At 41.2% G+C, this 20,642-nt stretch overlaps 1 protein-coding gene across 1 annotated transcript in view; it reads left to right on the forward strand.

The window, feature by feature from the left end:
- Positions 1-20,642, forward strand: part of snd1 (staphylococcal nuclease and tudor domain containing 1) — an 845,795-nt gene that overhangs the window by 51,487 nt on the left and 773,666 nt on the right. The window contains exons 9-10 of the mRNA XM_060842752.1: positions 5,308-5,398; positions 18,694-18,807. Coding sequence (XP_060698735.1) covers positions 5,308-5,398; positions 18,694-18,807 — 205 coding nt within the window. The remainder of the gene's footprint in view (positions 1-5,307; positions 5,399-18,693; positions 18,808-20,642) is intronic.

Raw genomic sequence — 20,642 nt, forward strand, 5'->3', positions numbered from 1 at the left:
ACAAAATGATCCACTTGATCAGCACCCTTAAACATGCAGTTCCTCCACCAGTGGTGTTTGGTAGGAGCAAAATGCATTGTCTACATGATGCGTTGCATTAATTCGCAAAGTCTCCTTCTCAAACCTGTGAGCTCTATCACATCATTGAAAAAGGGCAGCAGATACATAGGAACGCCATCTGCAAGTTTCCCTCCAAGCCATGCATTGTCTGGATATAGAAGCATAGAAATTAGGAGCAGGTGAAGGCCATTTGGACCTTTGAACCTCTGTCATTCAATTTGATAAACCAATTCAATAATCTGTTCCTGCTTTTTCCCCATATCCTTTGATCCCCTAAGATCTAAATCTAACACCTTCTGGTTTTGGTCTGGACCAATTTCTGCAGCAGAGTATTCCAGAGGCACACCACGCTCTGGGTGAAGACATTTCTCCTTATTTCAGTCCTAAATGGCCTACCCCATTATCCTTAAACTGTGACCCTGGGCTCTCGACTTGCGGGCACCAGAAACCTCCTTCCGACGTGTACCTCGCCAAGTCCTTTTCAATTTTTATGGTTTTTTTAAGTCGCCATTTGTTCTTCTAAACTCAAGTGAATCTAACTGATCCATTCTGTCATAATATGTCAGTCCTGCCAGCCCAGGAATTGGTCTGGTTGGATTCATTCCTCTGATAAGGAAACATTGTAATTCCTGGATGATGGCTACAAGACAACCTCATTCCTGTACTTGAATCCCCTCACTATAAAAGCCAGCATGCTGTTTTCTTTCTTTCGCGCTTTTGCTCTCTCTCCCCCAGACCGCCACATTACCAAAGTGGATACACTCACATTTATCTACATTATTCATCTGCCATGCACATGTCCCCTTAGGCAACTTGTCTACATCACACTCGACTAAGCATTAAAATCAATTTCCTTCATGGGCTAGTTTAAGGATTTGAACACTCTTCCAAACAGCATTGTGAATGTATTGACACCAGATTGAGTACTGTGTTTCAAGAAGGAAACCACATATCACCACCTTGAGCAATGGAATTGTGCAGTAAATGCTTGCCAGTACGTTCATAATGTAAGAATGGGTCCATAGAATTCCCTACATTGCAGAAACAGGCCCTTCAGCCCAACAAGTCTACATCGACCCTCTGAAGAGTAATCCACCCAGACCCATTCCCCTACACTGTTGTTCTATATTTACCCCTGACTAATGCACCTAACGACACCTCTCTGAACACTATGAGCAATTTAGCATGGCCAATTCGCCTAACCTGCACATCTTTGGACTGTGGGAGGAAACTGGAGCACCCATAGGAAACATAGACACAGGGAGAATGTGCAAGCTCTATACAGACAGTTGCCCGAGACTGGAATCAAACCCAACTCCCTGGCTCTGAGGCAGCAGTGCTAATTGGTGTTTCGGAGGTTGTCCTGTCGGGGCAGCTGAAGTAGAATGGACTTGTACTTGGAAGAATGAGAAGTCATTTCATTGAACAGTATGAATTATAATTTGGCTTGATATGATAAATACAGAGATGCTGTTTATACTGGCTGATCAGTCTAGAACTAGGAGTCATAGTTCTGGCAACCTAAGCTACAAATCTTCTCCAAACTCGCTAATACACTATTTAGGATTGAGATGAGGAGAAAGTCCTTAACTTGAGAAGAGTTTTTGGAACTTTCTACCCAAAATGCTGTGAATTTTCAGTTCAGGATATTAAAGACCCATTTAGTAGGCTTTTGATTTTTTTAAGTGAATTGATGGGTGTCAAATTCAGGAAAAATTGTCTTGAAATAGAACATCACTCATGTTGTTAAATGATTTTGCAGGCTGTATGGCCCTTTGTTGCTGCTATTTCCTTTGCGCTCCTCTGTTGATTGATTCCACCTCCTGCAATCATCTCCGTTTCCAAAATGTAAAAAAAAATCATGTGTAAAATCTTCAGTTCTGGTTGTGACTGCCCTTTTTGGCCCCCTTCACCACTAACTGTTTCAGTTTTTTGCCCAGATCACATCTTTCTGGACCCAAAGTTTGATATTGTCAGCTGTGATTGGAAGGGTGTCAAGAAAATTTAAAACCATTACGGGGGTGGGGTGGAGGAGAGACATTGAGTGGGAACAAGGTATTTACTCTTGTGCACGTTAAGTCAATCCTGATGCATACCAAGAGCAACGCTGACTGATATTTTTCAAAAATCTGTGCCCAACTTCCATTTTCTTCTCTCTCTCCTACTCTTCAGATTTTATTTTCCTGTGCTTTGATGAACTTGTTTTCATATTGAACTGTGCAAATGATGAGGCTGTGGTCAGAACTGTTGGAGAAGAGGAGATGCAGAACTCTGGAAATGTCAGCTGTGCAAGCTTTAAAATATGTTTAGATTAGATTAGATTACTGACAGTGTGGAAACAGGCCCTTCGGCCCAACAAGTCCACACCGACCCGTCGAAGCACAACCCACCCATACCCCTACATTTACCCCTTACCTAACACTACGGGCAATTTAGCATGGCCAATTAACCTGACTTGGACTGTGGGAGGAAACCGGAGCACCCGGAGGAAACCCATGCAGACACGGGGAAAACATGCAGACTCCACACAGTCAGTCACCTGAGGCGGGAATTGAACCTGCTAACCACTGTGCCACCGTGCTGCCCAATGTTCATTAGTGCAAATATTCCCTTAAGCTATATTTTGAATACACATTAAAATACCCCTCCACCTGAATTATGATGACTTAATTGGTGACTACGCTGTGGAAGTGGTGGTGATGCTGTGGAAGATTAGTGAATAAACTGTGCTAGCTTGCCATCTAGTGGATGGGGACAAAAAAACTTGATGCTGGAATCCAAGTACAGAGGAACCTCGATTATCCGAATATTTTGTTTGGATAATTTGATTATTCGGTTAAGAAATCCAATGCCTTTCCTCGGGGGCTCTGAGTTTGCTGTTAAGTCCGCTCCACGTTCAGGAGACTAGGCAGCAGCACACCGCATGCAAGCCTCTGCACCCCCAACACCGTCCTCCGCCCCCAAAAGCCCTCAACCCCGTTCAACTCCACCCCTTTTCCCCCATCCCTGCCCGCTGCACAATTGCGTCCAACACCCCCCTTCCTCCCCAGCCGGGTCCAACATCGTCCACATCCCTTCCTGCCCCCGCTCCTTCTCCGGGACAGCTGGACTGGGCACCAACAACAAGGCAGGTGCTGCCTTTTGGGGGGTGAGTCTCCAAATAGCGCACGTGCACACATGTATGCACGCATGTGCACATGTATGCACACACGTTTTACTGCAACTTTTTGGCAGGTTCCACTTTTGCCCTATACAGGATGGTTTGGAGAAATTATCTGGGGAAGGAATGTTTAGGGAACACACCTGTGTAGAACTCCAGTTAAAGTATGTGTGAGGAGAGAGAGAGCGAGGGCGGACAGTCAGTCATTTGGAGGCAGTGCCTGGGCTCCCATCAATGTCCAAGACTGTTCTCAGCAGCATTTCAGTAAGCTGAGATCACTTTTAATCACTGTAAACAAAAGATGTGAACAGTGTTGGAAACATGTCTTTGGTGTAATGTTTCTATCGGGACCTCAAGGTCTCCTTCACATAATCTGATATTTGGATAATTGAGGTTCCTTTGTAGACAGGCAGGATGCTAGAAGAACACAGCAAGCCAGGCAGCATCAAGATGTGGAGAAGTCGATGTTTTGGATGTAACCCTTCTTCAGGACTGGGGGTGGGTATTGGGGGAGCTGCAGATAAAGGGGCTGGCGGGGCTAGGTTGGTGAAGTGGGGGTAGGTGAAGACAGCTAGAGGGTATTATCTGGTTGATCAATGGGAAGAATGAATCCAGTAGTGGTTGGGAGAATTGTAGTATGCTGCATTGGATGGCAAAGGAAATAATTTTGTAGTAGAATTGTTCCTTTGTTCATTGCGACCTCAGTGTTGCATGTATCTTTGTAACACAGGGCAAAGTCTGCTTTAGCTGCCAGGCCTCTGATAGTCGAATTAGTTCAGCAATTTTTCCTAAGTACCTATTCCTATTTACAATATTCAGTTTTAAGTAGTTGCTTTGGGAGCAATTTTGATGAGTAGAATGTACTTCTTTGTACCTTTAACTCCTTTGAAATTTCTCCACTAACTGGTCTAACAGGTATGGCTTAAAGTGGGCTAAAGTTCAACTCATTTAGGTGATCTTCTGAATTCTGTACTTCCAGACCTGTGTAGCGCGGCTGCTCTTGCTGAGATAACTCAAAGTCTGCCATTTAACAAACAGGTTTGTGACAAGAAACTTGTTGATAACTTTGTTTCCGATTCCATGATCTAAAGGATGCCTGCTGGTAAATACTGCTGAGGAAGTTTGTTCCATTTGGTCTGCCAAATTAGTGGGCAGGTAGAAGGTACATTGGCCTGGTTGTTGTGGAGTGATAATTGATGTGCAGCGTTGATGGTTTCAGCAACTTTGGGTTTTCATTGGTTGGATGATGTATAGGGAAGTGATGTTTGTGATGGTAGAAACCAGGTGAGGGATGTTGAATGGAATGCTCCTTTTGTGATGTGCATTGTGTCAGTAAGATGTGTGTGTGAGACCTTTGCCACACAGATGTGTGATACTCTGCTGTGGAGTTAGGATAGTTGCTGAGGTGTGGAATGTTGTGGCAGGTGCCCCCTGGTTGTTTCTGACTTTGTGGTTTGCTGTTTTCTTTATATATTCCTAAATTGGCAAAGACATATCAAGAGTTACTGAAGTATTTTGGATTGGAATCATGCTTTAGTTTCTGACCATCATATATATGTGCACCAGAATTGCAGAGGTGGAATATATTGGGTATAGTTTTTGAGGGATTCATTGTGAGACTCCATGTACTCGTTGAGGCATCTTCGAGGATTAGGTCCAAGGTATAGAAGGATGGACCTGGAATGTCACAATAGAAGTCACTGGCATAGCTGAACTTTGGAAAATAAAGTAGCACATTGTGACCTGTTGATCACAAAGGTTTGGAGTTCTTTTCATAAGAGGAGAAAGTGAGGTCTGCAGATGCTGGAGATCAGAGCTGAAAATGTGTTGCTGGAAGGACTTATGCCCGAAACGTCGAATTTCCTGTTCCTTGGATGCTGCCTGACCTGCTGTGCTTTTCCAGCAACACATTTTCAGTTCTTTTCATAAACCTTTGCAACCTGACTCCTTTCTTTTAAGGTTTGGGAAGAACAATTTTCAGTCTTGCTGCTGATGGACCATATCTCAGCTGAGTTGGCAGACCAACTCTTCAACTAAAGATAAACCTTCATATCACTCAGAATACTCTATCTCTCTTATGTTGATAGATCCGCTAAAGAGCGCAAAATCCGGATCTGGAAAGATTATGTGGCTCCAACAGCTAACATGGATCAGAAGGACAAGCATTTTGTGGCCAAGGTTTGTGTTCTGCCTATCAGTAGATGGGGAGTGGATAAGTGCTCGGTTTTTATTTTCAAGTATATATTCTTGCTTTGAATTGACAATGTTGTGGGCATCTTACTGACATAACCTCATTGCTTTTGACAGTAAATGATTGCGTGGAGGTGTAAAATTATAGTTTTGCAGAGGTGATTAGTTTTGATTTTTTTTCTCTCTTTATTCCACTTTAAATGGTGTGGTACCTTGTAGTATGTTGCCGAGACCTGGTGCTGTTAGAAGTCACATAAAGGACCTCTTCCCATCATGTCCACACTGATTATCAATCACATAGCTGCTCAAATCCCATTTTCCAGCAGTCGGCTCGTATCCTTCAATGCTATTATTTTTCAAGCATTTGTCTAAATATTACTTAAACAATGTGATGCTTATTGATTCTAGCACATTTTCAGGCAGAGTTCCAGATACTCACCCTACTCTGGGTGTAAAATTCGTATTAATTTCTCCTGAAACACCCTGCCTCTTACCTTCTCCCCTGGTTAGTGACTCTTCGACTGTGGAAAATTTCTTCCTATTTATTCTTGTCTATGCCCCTCGTTAAGTTTGTTTTCCTTCCAATGGAGCAGACCTTGGGAGGCCTGATTGATCAATACAGTGTGTTCAGACTTGCAGCTACAAATCCCTGAAGTGTTTAAACTATGTTTTTGTTCTGCTGCTCCTGTAAAGCTTTACCTTTTGCTGAACTACCATTATGAAGTTGCTCTCATTAAGAATCCTTTATATTTTCCATGGACACAAACTGATTCTTCAGATTTAATTATCTGACTAGTCCTGTATTACCATCAACTGGGATCGTAACTCCATCCAGTTGTAAAGATTCAAAGTTCTCAAAGATTACTTGATAATTGATGATCGGGGCGGCATGGTGGCTCAGTGGTTAGCACTGCTGCCTCACAGCACCAGGGTCCCAAGTTCAATTCCAGCCCCGGGCGACTGTCTGTGTGGAGTTTGCACATTTTCCAGTGTCTGCTTGGGTTTCCTCTAGGTGCTCCAGTTTCCTCCCACAGTCCAAAGATGTGCAGGTCAGGTGAATTAGCCATGCTAAATTGTCCCATAATGTTAGGTCAGAGGGAAATGTGTCTGGGTGGGTTACTCTTTGGAGGTCGGTGTGGACTGGTTGGGTTGAAGAGTCTGTTTCCACACGGTAGGGAATCTAATCTAATTTTCACATGGTAAGTTTGACACAGTTGCTCATGCACTGCCCTGAGTCAGTAGGAATTGAAAAGTGATGCCACACCAGAATGCAAGGAGACAAACTCAGCTATATTCTTTGCAATGGGAGAGACCAGTCTTTGCCTGAGATGTTAACTGGAGGCATTGTTTTTTATTACTGATTTTGAAGCAGATGTTGATTGCCCTAGTGTGTTTTTTTTAAACAGCTGTGGACTCCTTCTGTTAGCTTGGTCAATATGCATATGTTCCTCCAGCATCAAATCAAAGTTTACCTGGTATTCACTTTGCTTTTTGTAGGAATCCTGGTGTATGTATAATGGCTTCAAAATTTTTCTCCATTTGAAAATGCCTCTTGATACTTACACAAGTTATTGTTTGCTCCTTGTTTTTATGCTTCACAAAAGAGCAGCAAGTCTTAGAATGGTGCGCACACAATGCCGATTTGCCCATCAGATCGCCATCAGAAAGTCAGCATCCCCAACAATGCAGGACTTGGATTTTGCACTCCAGCCCCTGGAGTGTAGTCTGAATCCACAACATTTTAACTCAAAAAGATTAAGTCTTAATTGTTGATTTGTTTACTCAATTCATCGTAATATTAGAATTGTCTCAGTATTATAAGCACCGAGGAATATCTTTACTGGCAGAACTGTTTGTAAAAATGATTTTCATTAAGTCACTCTATTCCTGGGCTGAAAAGCATAAAACCTCCTGCGTGATACTGGTACAAAAAGGAAAATCTGTGCATATTGAAAATGTGAACAACAAGGAGAAATGTGGGAAATACTGAGCAAATCAGGCAAGATTTGAGGAGAGAGGGGCAGACTTAACAATTTAGATCTCTAACTTTTCATCAGGATGTCTGTTTAATCAACTGTTTAGTTCAGATGAGAGATCATAGATCTCAAATTTTAACTTTATTCTTCTCTCCACAAATGCTTCCCAACATGACTATTTCCAGCGATTATTTGTTTCTGCTGTTATGTTATGCGGTCATAATATCCTTGAATGTGGTTTGAGAAAGACTTTGTTTTCTGGGCCACTGCAGGGAGACTGCACTCGTCTGCAGTCTGCACTTGGCACTTATGTCTGGTCACATTGGTGAAACACTTGTATGTGTATTAATTTTTAGTATGCTGGTTTAGCTGTTTGAATATTTGACCTTGTGTGTTGTGGATTTGATAATGTTACAGGCTGAGATCAAGAAGAAAAACAACAAGTGCTGCAACCTATGTAGTGCAGTTCTAATTCAAAGATCACTATCAGACCTCAATACTGCAATATTAAAACGTCGAAGTCCAGGAGCAGCATTTACTGTTTTTCTTCGTGCTGTTGCATTATTTTGGAACTTTGGAGACGCAAAGAAGTCAAAACAAGATTACAACGGGATCTTGATCAGATGGGCCAATGGGCTGAGAAGTGGCAGATGGGGTTTAATTCAGATAAATGCGAGGTGCTGCATTTTGGGAAAGCAAATCTTAGCAGGACTTATACACTTAATGGTAAAGTCCTAGGGAGTGTTGCTGAACAAAGAGACCTTGGAGTGCAGGTTCATAGCTCCTTGAAAGTGGAATCGCAGGTAGATAGGATAGTGAAGAAGGGGTTTCGTATGCTTTGCTTTATTGGTCAGAGTATTGAGTACAGGAGTTAAGAGGTCATGTTGTGGCTGTACAGGACATTGGTTAGGCTACTGTTGGAATATTGCGTGCAATTCTGGTCTCCTTTCTATCGGAAAGTTGTTGTGAAACTTGAAAGGGTTCAGAAAAGATTTACAAGGATGTTGCCAGGGTTGGAGAATTTGAGCTCCAGGGAGAGACTTAACAGGCAGGGGCTGTTTTCCATGGAGCGTCGGAGGCTGAGGGGTGACCTTATAGAGGTTTACAAATTGAGGGGGCATGGATAGGTTAAATAGGCAAAGTCTTTTCCTTGGGTTCAGAGAGTCCAGAACTAGAGGGCATAGGTTTTGGGTGAGAGGGGAAAGATATAAAACAGACCAAAGGCGAAGCTTTTACATGCAGAGGGTGGTACGGGTATGGAATGAGCTGCCAGAGGAAGTGGTGAGGCTAGTACGATTGTGACATTTAAAAGACATCTGAATGGGTGCATGAATAGGAAGGATTTGGAGGGATATGGGCCAGGTGCTGACAGGTGGGATTAAATTGGGTTGGGATATCTGGTCGGCATGGACAAGTTGGACCGAAGGGTCTATTTCTGTGCAGTACATCTGTGACTTTATTACGGCACTTCTAAAAGAGAGAGAAACACACAAAGGCAGCAAATGGTGAGTTCAGTGCAGGTGAGAGAGAAAAAAATAAACCCACACTGCTAACTGACACAGTAGTGAACCTGCGCAGTCACTGTCTTTGCTATTTAAATTCATGAATGCTGGACATCGGAGTGCACCTGGGGAAATTAATAAACAGTGAAATTCACAACTAGTCTTGGAGGAACCTGTTTTGTCATAGCACAGAAACAGATAAGTGAATATGTTTTAGTGTGGCCTTACAGTAAGTCTGCAGTAGTGAGTAGAGTGGGTGCTTTCTTGATATGTTTTATTGAGATAGGTCTCTTGATTAAACTTAAAAGTATAAGCAATAAGTATTAAGTTGGCCTGGAGCAGTGTTTTGTAGAGGAATAAGACAGTGCTATTTTCTGAGTTTGTACTTTGGAAGAAGCAAAAATGGCCTCTGGCAGAGTGATAGGCTCCTCTTGTCGAATGTGGGAGTTTAGGGAGAGATTATGTGTTACTGAGGATTATAACTGCAGTAAATGCTGTTGGTTGTGAATCCTATCAGATCGAATGGATCGGTTGGACACATAGTTAGAGGCAGTGAAGAACTTGCAAGAGCAAGGGGATATGATGGATGGCAGTTATAGGAAGGTGGAAAAGTCTCAGATGCAGTCACATAGATGCTTTAACTCCAGGAAAGGTAAGCAGGTAGTGCAGGAGTCTTCTGTGGCTATCCCCATTTCAATCAAATATGCTGTTTTGGAAAATGTAGGAGTGGTGGATTCTCAGGGGAATGTAGCACGGGCAGCCAAGTATCGAGCCCGGCTCTAATGCCGTGAGGAGGTACGTCAGGTTCCAAGAGATCAGTTGTGTTAGGGGACTGTCTAGTTCAAGGCACAGACAGATGTTTTTGTTGCCAGCAGCAAACAATCACAATGTGTGTTGCCACCCTGGTGCCAGGATCACGGATGTCTCGGAGGATGCAGAATGCTCTCAAGGTGGAGAGGGACCAGCAGGATGTCATTTTACACATTGGAACTAACGACATAGGAAGGGAAAAGGATGAGATTCTGAAGGGAGATTAGAGAGTTAGGCAAGAAGTTTAAAAAGGAGGCCCTCGAGAGTAGTAATATCTGGATTACTCCTGGTCCTGCAAGCTAATGAGGGTAGGAATAGGAGGATAGAGCAGATGAATGCATGGCTGAGGAGCTGGTGAATGAGAGAAGGATTCACATTTTTGAATCATCGGAAGCTGTTTTGGGGTAGAAGTGGTACAAAAAGGACGGATTGCACCTGAATTGGAAGGGGACTAATGTACTGGCAGGGAGATTTGCTAGAGTTGCTCAGGAGGATTTAAACAATTTAGGGTGGGGGCATGGGACCAAGGAGATAGTGAGGAAAGAAATCAATCTGAGACTGGTACAGTTGAGAAAAGAAGCAAGTCGAGCAGTCAGGGCAGGCAGGAACAAAGCAGAGAACAAGGTAAAACTGATCAACTGCATTTATATCAATGCAAGAGGCCTAACAGGGAAAGCAGATGAACTCGGGGCATAGTTAGGAACATGGGACTGGGATATCAGAGCAATTACAGAAATATGGCTCAGGAATGGGCAGGACTGGCAGCTTAATGTTCTGGGATACAAATGCTACAGGAAGGACAGAAAGGGAGGCAAGAGAGACAAGGGAGTAAAGTATTTGATAAGGGATGGCATTACAGCGATCCTGAGGGAGGATATTCCCAGATATAGATCCAGGGACATTGTTTGGGTGGAACTGAGAAATAAGAAAGGGATGGTGGTCATATTGGGATTTTATTATAGTCCTCCTAATAATCGAAGCGAAATTGAGAAACAGGTTTGTGAGGAGATCTCAGTTATCTGTAAGAATAAAAGGGTAGTTATGGTAGGGGATATTAACTTTCCAAACATAGACTGGGACTGTCATAGTGTTAAGTGTTTAAATGGACCGGAATTTGTGTGTACAAGAAAATTTTATGATTCAATATGTGGATGTAGAGAAGGTGCAAAACTTGACCTACTCTTGGGAAATAAGGCAGGGCAGGTGACTGAGGTATCAATAGGGGAGCACTTTTGGGCCAGTGACCAAAGTTCTACTAGTTTTACAACAGTGATGGAAAAGGATCAACCAGATCTAAAAATTGAAGTTCTAAATTGGAGAAACTGTCAAAATTGGCCTATTAGACAAGAACTTTCAAAAGCTGACTGGGGTCAGATGTTTGCAGATAAAGGGATGGCTGGAAAATGGGAAGCCTTCAAAAATGAGATAATAGTCCAGAAATAGTGTATTCCTGTTAGGGTGAAAGGAAATGCTAGTGGGGTAGGGAAAGCTGGATGACTAGAGAAATTGAGCGTTTGATTAAGAAAAAGAAGGAAACATATGTTAGGTATAGACAAGATAGATCGAATGATTTTTAGAAGAGTATGAAGGCAGTAAGAGTATACTTGAGAGAAATCAGGAGGGCAAAAAGGGGACATGAAATAGCTTTGGCAAATAGAACTAAGGATAATCCAAAGGGTTTTTACCCTTAAGGACAATAGAATAACTAGGGAGAGAATAGGGCCCCTCAAAGATCAGCAAGGCGTGTTTTACGTGGAGCCGCAGGAGATGGGGGAGATACGAAACGAGTATTTTGCATCATTGTTTACTGTGGAAAAGGATATGGAAGATATAGCCTGTAGGGAAATGGATGGTGACCTCTTGAAAAATGTCCCTATTACAAAGGAGGAAGTGCTGGATGTCTTGAAACGCATAAAAGTGGCTAAATCCCCAGGGCCTGATCAGGTGCACCCTAGAACTCTGTGGGAAGCTAGGGAAGTGATTGCTTGGCCCCTTGCTGAGATATTTGTATCATCGATAGTCACAGGTGTGGTGCTGGACGACTGGCGGTTGGCTAATGCAGTGCCACTATTTAAGAAAGGGAACTATAGACCGGTCAGCTTGACGTCGGTGGGCAAATTGTTAGAGGGAATCCTGAGGGACAGGATGCACATGTATTTGGAAAAGCAAGGACTGATTAGGGATAGTCAGCATGGCTTCGTGTGTGGGAAATCATGTCTCACAAACTTGATTGAGTTTTTTGAAGAAGTAACAAAAAGGATTAATCAGACTCAACTCTGATTTGGAGATGCCGGTGTTGGACTGGGGTGTACAAAGTTTAAAAATCACACCACACCAGATTATAGTCATACAGGTTTAATTGGAAGCACAGTAGCTTTCGGAGCATCGCTCCTTCATCACCTGGTTGTGGTGGACACAATTGTAAGGCACAGAATTTATAGCAAAAATTTACAGTATGATGTAACTGAAATTATACATTGAAAAATACCTTGATTGTCTGTTGAGTCTTTCATCTGTTCAAATACCATGATCGTTTCACTTCTTTCATGTGTAAATCACAAAACTTTTTTAAAAACTTGCATTATCGGGTTAACTGTAACAATGGTGTTAGCTAGACAATATGTTGAACAATATGTCAATATATTGTCTAGCTAACACCAATTGTTACAGTTAACCTGAGATTACAACTTTAAAAAAAAGTTTCGTGATTTACAAATGAAAGAAGTGAAACTACCATGGTATTCGAACAGATGAAAGACTCAACAGACAATCAAGGTATTTTTCAATGGATAATTTCAGTTACATCATACTGTAAATTTTTGCTATAAATTCTGTGCTTTACAATTGTGTCCTGCACAAACACCTCATTAAAGAGCGGCGCTCTGAAAGCTAGTGTGCTTCAATTAAACCTGTTGGACTTTAACCTGGTGTTGTGAGATTTTTATCATTAACTCTAAATAGCTTTGAAATATAGTAAAATAGATTTGTAGACTGTAGAGTTTGTGTTGACACAAGAGGGTGCTGTTGAACCATAGATAACTATGGTTACCTTAATGCGTCAATTAATGTTGTGCTATCTTTGAAAGAGAGAGTAACTATAGGAAAGTAATATAGTCCAATATGTAATTTCTCCAAATCTCTCAATTGCTACAATGACTTTCTACATTGAGAGTACTTTGTTCATTGTGGATGTGTGAGAATTTTACAGCAGTAGTCACTGGAGAGCATTTGGAAATGGACATGCGTGTTGACCTCGTTATGCATTCATTCCTATTTCATTTGTACTGAGGCTAATTGTAATTTTTTGTACTAAGGTTGGATAATTTGATGCAGTCCATTCTATAATGGTGTTGGTACCTCATTAATAGTACAGTTCACACTGGATTTGCTGTTAGGTCTTTTTCATAAGTTTTAACAACCAGCCTTGTGAGCTGGAGGTGGAGTGAAGGACTTGTGATTTGACACATATTTTACATGTCACTTGGATGGGGAATGATGAATGTGAGGTTTAATTAGATAGGATTGATTGACCAAATGCAAGTTTGTGATGGCGCAGGCAATAAATCTGATTAAGGAATAGGTGCTTCACTGGTAAAGTTCAAATCCGTTGATGATCTGAAGCAATCAATTTAAACCCATTTGACATTTTGGGAAGTTGGTAAGCAGATGCAAGCTGTAATTTATTTTGTTAAAGTCAACAATTGACATGGTAGCTGAAAGAGTGTTGCTGGAAAAACACATTTTCAGCTCTGATCTCCAGCATCTGCAGTCCCCACTTTCTCCTAATTGACATGGTAGATCAGCATTATTCAAAACCAGGTTGTCTTGTAACCTGACAGCAATTCAGAAGGCATATCATCGTGGGGTGAAGACAGGAAATTTTGTATTTTATGTAGTGCCTTGTTGATTGTGAATAATCGTTAATCCCCACTTTATTTTGAAGTGCAGTCATATCATACTCCAGTCATTTTAAGTATAGCAAAACTCCACAGCCATAAGATGATGGTCAGTTCATGTTTTTAATTAGAGATTGGTGTGGAAGAACTTTTCGCTCTTAAGTGCCATGGAATTTTTGATATTTGACTTACTGGAACCGACAAACATTGCTTGCCTTTATCACCATGACTAAAATGTGGCTCTTCTGATAGTATTCCTCTGCTGGAATGCCAGCTTAGGTTATGGAACCCAGGAATGAGTCTTGTAACCATCTGACTTCTCCAACACTGAATTAAGTAGGTCTGTTGAAAGCAATATTTAATTTTTTTTTTCCCCTCCTAGATTCCACAAAAATATTGAAACAAAGGTGATTCTCTACTGTTTCTCTCCTCTAGTAAAAAGTGAGGTCTGCAGATGCTGGAGATCAGAGCTGAAAATGTGTTGCTGGTTAAAGCACAGCAGGTCAGGTAGCATCCAAGGAACAGGAAATTTGACGTTTCGGGCCAGAGCCCTTCATCAGGAAAGGTCTCTCCTCTGTCCTGTAGAATCCACAACCAATAATATCAGTGATTCCTTAAACTTATTAAATCAGGTGCAATGATTAAGACAGCAAAAGGATGGATCTTTCTTCTTGAGGTTTTCTGTATTTCTTTCTTGGTATCTCAGTCCACACCCAAGAGAGGCTATGAAATATCAGACAGCAAATTTCTACAATGATTGTTTGGGAGGCATCTTTGCCTCCCAAGATATGGTTATTACTGACAGTAGTTTTATTAATTTTTTTATATAGAAAAATGTAAAAAGAATCTGAGAGAAAATCTTTTAAAAAGAGTAGTTACCGCTTTTTAAATGATTTTGAATACAAATGTTAGGGAGTTACTTTAGTTCAGAGGTGATGATGCAATCGTGACACCATGCTTTATGGCGCTGTTGTAAATATCTTTAACTGTAAGTTGGTATTCCCACTGCCCCATAGTGCCAATATCTTTGGGTAATGTAGAAGATGAGTCTTCCACGGCCTTTATAATAGTTAATTTATCGGAAGATACTCAACTCAATTTTTGGCTTAGCCTGTCTTGTGCTTCCCACTTCTTTCATGCTGTGATTCATTGTGTATATTCATCATCAAGAATGGTCACTTTGATGACTTAGTAGAGGGTTTGTGGCATCTATAGATTTGTAATGCAGCAGAGGCTGCCAAGCAAGGCAAAAAGAAGGAAAAGTGCCCTCAGCTGATTCAGAAAGGGAAAAGTCTCAGAAAGCCCTTTCTAATCCTTGAAATCGAATGAACGAGTCACAAGAAATTACCATGATTGAAAGATATTTTGTCCAGTTTATCCATTTGATTTTTTTGTGACTGTGATGCACTGGAGAAGTGATTTGCCTCGTGGGATTATCACTAGACTACTAATCTAAGTAACTTTGTGCAAAAATGTGTTTGAATTCTGCCATCGTGGATGTTAGAATTTGAATCAATAAGAACCTGGAATTAATACTCTAACTCACTATGAAACCATCATCCATTGTTGTGAAAACCAATCTGGTTTACTAATGTCCTTTTCAGAAGAAAATTGCTATGGTTACTTGGTCTGGTCTACATGTAACTCCAGACCCACTGCAACGTAGTTGACACTTAACTGTCCTCAGGGCCATAATTGCTGACCCAGCCTGTGACAGTCACATTCCGTGAATAGAACAAAGGAAAGAACAACATAGGACAGGTCCTCCAAGCCTGCGCCGATTCCAATCCTCTATCAAAACCTGTCGCCTATTCTCTCAGGGTCGGTATCCCTGTACTCCCTACCCATTCATGTATGTGTCTAGATACATCTTAAATGACGTTACTGTACCGGTCTCTCCCACCACTGCTGGCAAAGTGTTCCAGGTACCCTCAAGTGAAGATCTTTTACTTGAATATCTCCCCTAAACTTTTCCCCTCTCATCTTGAACTCATGACTCCTAGTAATTGAGTCCCCCACTCCTGGAAATAGCTACTTGCTATCCATCCTGACTATACTTCTCATGATTTAGTAGACATCAATCAGGTTCTCTCTCCATCCCAACCCCCCCCCCCCCCCCACCCTCCCAAAATCTCTGTCTTTCTAATGAAAATAATCCTAATCTACTCAACCTCTCTTTATAGCTAGCACCTTCCATACCAGGCAACATCCTGGTGAGTCTTCTCTGCACCCTCTCCAAAGCATCCACATCCTTTTGGTAATATGGCGACCAGAACTGCATGCAGTATTGTACAACTGTAACATGACCTGTCAACACTCATACTCAGTACCCCGTGCGACGAAGGAAAACATGCCGTATACCGCCTTGACCACTCTATTGACCTGCGTTGCCACCTTCAGGGAACACCCTGAACACCCAGATCTCTGTATATCAATGAATTTTAAAAAAAAACTGTTGGCCTCAGTTTGTAACGCATCCAATTCCTTTTCTTTTTTCTTTCATTCATAGTTGTGCATGACATTTGCTGGAACAGCATTTATTCCCCATACTTAGTTGCCCTTGAGAAAGTGGTGGTGGACTACCATTTGATGTAGTAGATTCTTTTATTTATTCACAGGATGAGGGTGTCACTGGCTTGGCAGAATTTATTGCCCACCCCTAATTGTCCAAAGGGCAGTTAAGAGTCAACCACATTACTGTGGATTTGAAGTCATAGTCTGAATGCAAGTTTCACCATCTGCCATGGCAGGATTTGAATCTGGGTCCCCAGAGTGTCTCTGGTTTAACAGTCCAGCAATAATACCACTAAGCCATCTGCCTCTCAATGCTGTTAGAGAGAGTTTCAGATTTTGACTCAGCAGCACTGAAGAGATAATGATGTATTTCCAAGTCAGGGTAGCGAGTGGCTTGGAGGGGAATTTGCAGGCAGTGGTGTTCCCGTGAATTTGCTGTCCTTGCCCATTTAGATGATAGTCCTGTGTTTGGAAGGTGTTGTCTAATGAGTCTTGGTAAAGTTCTGGGCAGTATATCTTGTCGATGGCATGCTGCTGCTACTGAACATTGGTGGAGAGAGTGAATGTTTGTGAATGTGGTGCTGTTCAAGTGGGCTGCTTGTTTTGAATTGTTAAGTTTGTTGAATATTAGAGCTGCACTCATCTAAGCATGTGGTGAGTATTCCATTATAGTACTGAGTTGCGCCTTGTAGGTCATGAACTGGCTTTGACAGTGTCACGAGAAGATGTCTTTACGATAGTATTCCAAGCCTCTAGTCTGTATTTTTATGGCCAGTCCAGTTCTGTTTCTATTCAATGGTAACCTCCAGGATGTTGATAGTGGAGGGTCCAGTAATGGTATTGTCATAGAATGTCGGGACGTGATGGTTAGATTCTCTTTTGTTGGATATGCTCATTGCCTGGCATCTGTGGTGTGAGTGTTATTTGCTACTTGTCAGCCCAAACCTGGATATTGTCCGGATCTTGCTGTGGTTATTGCTTTGATTTAAAAATAATATTCAGAAGTAAATCTCCAGTGTTCTACAGCACTGAGTTTTCTTTAAAAAAAAACTCAAGTTGCTCGTACACAGCTAACGTTGCACACTGGAGTAGCACTGATCAGCAATGCAGCCTTATTTCAAAGCACACATGTATTTTAGGTGCTCCCATAACTAACAGATCAAAGCTCATTTGCCACATCCAGTTTTCTTTGGTGATGGACAGTAAACAACAAACTAAGTAGAAATGGTGGCTGAAAATGTGTTGCTGAAAAAGCGCAGCAGGTCAGGCAGCATCCAAGGAGCAGGAGAATCGACTTTTCGGGCATGAACCCTTCTTCAGGAATGAGCCTTTCCTCATTCCTGAAGAAGGGCTCATGCCCGAAATGTCGATTCTCTGGCTCCTTGAATGTTGCCTGACCTCCTGCGCTTTTCCAGCAACACATTTTCAGCTCTGATCTCCAGCATCTGCAGTCCTCACTTTCTCTAAGTAGAAATGGTGAGGAACTCAGTGCATTAGGGCAAAAGGCAAGGTTGAAGAATTTGCATGAATCTTAAGCCAGAAGTATTGAGTGAATGATGTACTTGTTTCCTTTCAGAGGTCTCCAGTGTTCAAGATGCCAATTTTCAGCCAATTTGATTGACTCCAATCCAATTATTAAGAAACCTGCTGAAGGAATTGGATACTTATTCTATTACTTCTGTCAACATTCTAGCAATAGAACTCCATAACCAATAAGACGACAACGTAGAACTTCGAGCTGTATTTCTCAGTTGGTGTGATGTACAATTCTGCATGCATAGATTGATCACAGTGGGCACTTTTAATGGCAGTAGGCTTGTGTGCATTTGGAATGAATACTTTTAAGTATTGTTTCATCCTCTGTCTGGGTGACATCTTCAGTGCTTTTGAGCCTTCTATGAAGCACTGCACTGCTGTAGTGTGCCTTCTGAAATTTATTTGGTTCTGTTCCAGCTGCTCTCAGTTGCCAGTTCCCATTGTTTGTTGTAGTGGCTGCTATATTGGGTCTAGATCTATGTGTTTGATTGAGTGCCACATTGTTTCTCCTAAACAAAGTCACTATCTCTAGGTATCTGCAAGTTGGTCAGTAAGAGTGTAATTCTTTTATTTTGGTATGTTTGACTATTCCCAATATTTCTGTACTGCAGTTAATGATTATCGTTCCATGATATTTTGTCTATTGTAATGCTAAATAGTGGAAAACCAACTCAAATGAAAGTTGCTGTTTGTATGCATGTACAGGAGTTTTAGAGTAGTAAAACACTCCAAGAAGTTTCACATGAGTGTCATACAAAACCATTTGCCATTGAGGAACATAAGATAGCATTAAAAATGACCAAACACTTAATTAGTGAAGTCATTCGTCAGGAATGTCTGAAAGGAAGAGAGGTATGAAAACAGTTACTCTGGTAGAACTTGAAGCTTAGATTCATCTTCAGCTGGAAAATAATTTGTACAGCCATTAAAAGTATCTGGTGCTCTTAATAGTATTAAATGTATGTTGAAGATGTTCTGAATGCATAGTGAACATTGCACAGAATAATCAGTCTGTTGAAGTAATCCCATTATCTGTTCTTTTGTTCCAGGTTATGCAAATCGTGAATGCAGATGCAATGGTGGTAAAGTTGAATTCTGGTGAACAGAAGACCATCCACCTATCCAGCATTCGGCCTCCGAGGCTCGAAGGAGAGGTTAACCAGGTGAGTAGTTTGATTTAGATTGGCGGGGGGGGGTGGTGGTGGCGGATATTGGGGTCGAGAGTGTGCTGTTGGAAAAGCACAGCAGGTCAGGCAGCGTCCAAGGAGCGGGAGAATCGATGTTTCGGGCATCAGGATTCCCGATGAAAGGCATCAAGAATGCTGCCTGACCTGCTGTGCTTTTCCAGAACAACGCTCTTGTCTCCAGCATCTACAATCCTCATTTTCTCCCTATATTGAATTGTTAACTCTGGCTATTGAATTTGAACTGTGCTTGCTGTTGTACTAAAAAAGACCCACGTTTTTCAGGATAATTCAGCGATCATTATTGCTTGTTACACCTATATATCTTGCTATCAATTAAATGAGCAAATTGTATAATGGTGAAGTTATCCTCTTGTTTCACCTGAATGAGAGAATGTGTCAAGTGTGAAACATTTACTTATTGCTGCTGCAAAACACAATATACCTATGCTGCTAAGCTATTTTATCACTAGCAATATAGAAATTTCAATGTATCCAGAGAAAGAAGAAATATCCTGACTACTTTGTGTTTAAAAATAATAATCCCCCCAAAAAACTGTTAATTCTCATTGATTATAGCAGCCAATTGACATTTGATTGTTGGATCACAAAACTGATGGCACCTTCTGTTGGATCTTCTGTGCTCTTCAAATGTTCTGTTTTTTCTTAAAATGGAAGATGCTAGAAGCACTTGTGTCAGGCAGCATCTCTTGGGAAAGAAAGGTTTTACATAGATGATCTTTTCATTATGATGCAACTGTACAGATATTGCAATCACTATGAGAAAAATTAATGCTGACTGACCTGTTTCATATAAATGTGCACTAAGTAAACCAATAGCTTGTATTTTCTATTCACAAATGCTGACTCTTTACTTCCAGCATTTTCTGTTATCTTACAATATTTGCATTCCTCCCTCCTTGATTCATCCTGTAATAACCTTGTGGGTGGTACTGGCTGCTCTTGACATTCCTTTAGATTTATCAAAACTGTTCTGCCATCCCTTTTCCATTACTTCAGTGGAATGTTGATCATGCCTGACCCTACTGGGGAGAGAATGTTTATGCACATATGTGGTATAGAAAAGTGTATTTTTTTGGCACAATTCCGGAATCCTGTCATTGGTACCATTTAGTTACCCAAGTCAGTGTTCTGGATTGAGAACTCAGATTTTTGATAACCTGGCATTTTCTATTATTGCAATGTCCAGTAAGTTTATGCCACTAAGCTAGTAATTTTTTTTTAAGAAATTGATTTTGTGCAGTTATTTCTGCATATTAATTTAAATTTGTATATACTTGGAGAACTTGAGAACAATTTATCTAATCTTATCCTTAGACAAATTATTTTTATAACCTAAGGCAAATTTCAGGTTTTTAAAATCTGATAAATGTTATGTGTTTATAAGAGAAAGAACCAACTCTTATTAAGCTGATATTCTAAATAATTTGTGAAAACAATTGAAGAAACATATCTTGATTGAAATACATTGGGTTGCAGAAAATTCCACCTCAATCAAGCACTGTACTTGAAACTTCGGCATATTATGTATTTTTTATTGTTTATGTGCAATGTTTGTTTCTTCCACTCAATCGGGGGCTGTTGATAATACCACTGAGACGGCAGTTATTGCCCATCCCAGTTGGCCTTGAAGCAGTGGCGGTGAGGTGCTGCCATGAACTGCTGCAGACCATTTGGAGTATTTAGACCCACAATGCTGTTAGTGAGTTGCTAGAGTCCTTTCGACTTTGGTTAAATGTACTGAGTAAGCAGGAAAGCAGAGCCTGGATTTTGAAGTGGATTCGACAGTTAGT

The sequence above is a fragment of the Hemiscyllium ocellatum genome, chromosome 23, assembly GCF_020745735.1.
Source record: "Hemiscyllium ocellatum isolate sHemOce1 chromosome 23, sHemOce1.pat.X.cur, whole genome shotgun sequence".
Classification (NCBI taxonomy): domain Eukaryota; kingdom Metazoa; phylum Chordata; class Chondrichthyes; order Orectolobiformes; family Hemiscylliidae; genus Hemiscyllium; species Hemiscyllium ocellatum.